At 37.9% G+C, this 1,321-nt stretch overlaps 1 protein-coding gene across 1 annotated transcript; it reads left to right on the forward strand.

Annotated features, from left to right (window-relative positions):
• Nucleotides 1-446: 446 nt before the first annotated feature.
• Nucleotides 447-1,317, forward strand: LOC104982893 (C1GALT1-specific chaperone 1; the record flags this gene model as incomplete). Its single annotated transcript, XM_010832328.1, has 1 exon — nucleotides 447-1,317. A coding segment is annotated over exon 1 (855 nt), but the record flags the coding sequence as incomplete, so codon positions are not given.
• Between the last annotated feature and the right edge of the window lie 4 nt (nucleotides 1,318-1,321).

Here is a 1,321-nt window from a genome sequence, read left to right on the forward strand (position 1 = left end):
GAGCGACTGAACTGAACTGAACTGAAGATTTCTTGTAAAAGTCCATTTATAGCTGCAGAGGTATTTAAATAATATAATGCAAGCTTGTGAAACAAAATTCCTTTCAAGAGAATGATGGACAGACTACCTCTGTAACATTGGTTTCTGGAGTCGGTACTTTTAATTCAGTACTTAGTTAATTAAATCCCCATAGATGAAGTGCAGAAATAGCCTCCCAGAAAATTCTACGGCTGCGAGGTATTTCTGCAAAGTTCCAGTTTATACCGAGCAGTAAGATACCATTGGAAGCAAAAACTTCTTAAGATTCTCTTGTACTATTTGCAACTGATTCCATGTCAAACCTGGGAGCCTTTTTTTCCTTAACATTAAGAGCCAAATGTAAGTATAGGGGAACTATCAAATCATTAGACTAATCCTTTTCTATTAAGTATCCTAAAGTTCTTTTTCTTCTTTATAGGAAAAATGCTTTCTGAAAGCAGTTCATTTTTGAAGGGTGTAATGCTTGGAAGCATTTTCTGTGCCTTGATCACTATGCTAGGACACATTAGGATTGGTCATGGAAGTAGAATGCACCACCATGAGCATCATCATCTCCAAGCTCCCAATAAAGAAGACATCTTGAAAATTTCAGAGGATGAACGCATGGAACTCAGTAAGAGCTTTCGGGTATACTGTATCCTCCTTGTCAGACCCAAAGATGTGAGCCTCTGGGCTGCAGTGAAAGAAACTTGGACCAATCACTGTGACAAAGTAGACTTCTTCAGTTCTGAAAATGTTAAAGTGTTTGAGTCAATTAACATGGAAACAAATGACATGTGGTTAATGATGAGAAAAGCTTACAAATACGCCTTTGATAAATATAGAGACCAATACAACTGGTTCTTCCTTGCACGCCCCACTACGTTTGCTATTATTGAAAACTTAAAGTACTTTTTGTTAAAAAAGGATCCATCACAACCTTTCTATCTAGGTCACACTGTAAAATCTGGAGATCTGGAGTATGTGAGTATGGAAGGAGGAATTGTCTTAAGTATAGAATCAATGAAGAGACTTAACAGCCTTCTCAGTATTCCTGAGAAGTGTCCTGAACAGGGAGGGATGATTTGGAAGATATCTGAAGATAAGCAGCTTGCTGTCTGCCTGAAATATGCTGGAGTGTTTGCAGAAAATGCAGAAGATTCTGAAGGAAAAGATATATTTAACACCAAATCTGTTGGGCTTTTTATTAAAGAGGCAATGACTAATCATCCCAACCAGGTGGTGGAAGGATGTTGTTCAGATATGGCTGTTACTTTTAATGGACTGACACCTAATCAGATGC

Source organism: Bison bison, unplaced genomic scaffold, assembly GCF_000754665.1.
Source record: "Bison bison bison isolate TAMUID 2011002044 unplaced genomic scaffold, Bison_UMD1.0 scf7180017860827, whole genome shotgun sequence".
Taxonomy (NCBI): domain Eukaryota; kingdom Metazoa; phylum Chordata; class Mammalia; order Artiodactyla; family Bovidae; genus Bison; species Bison bison.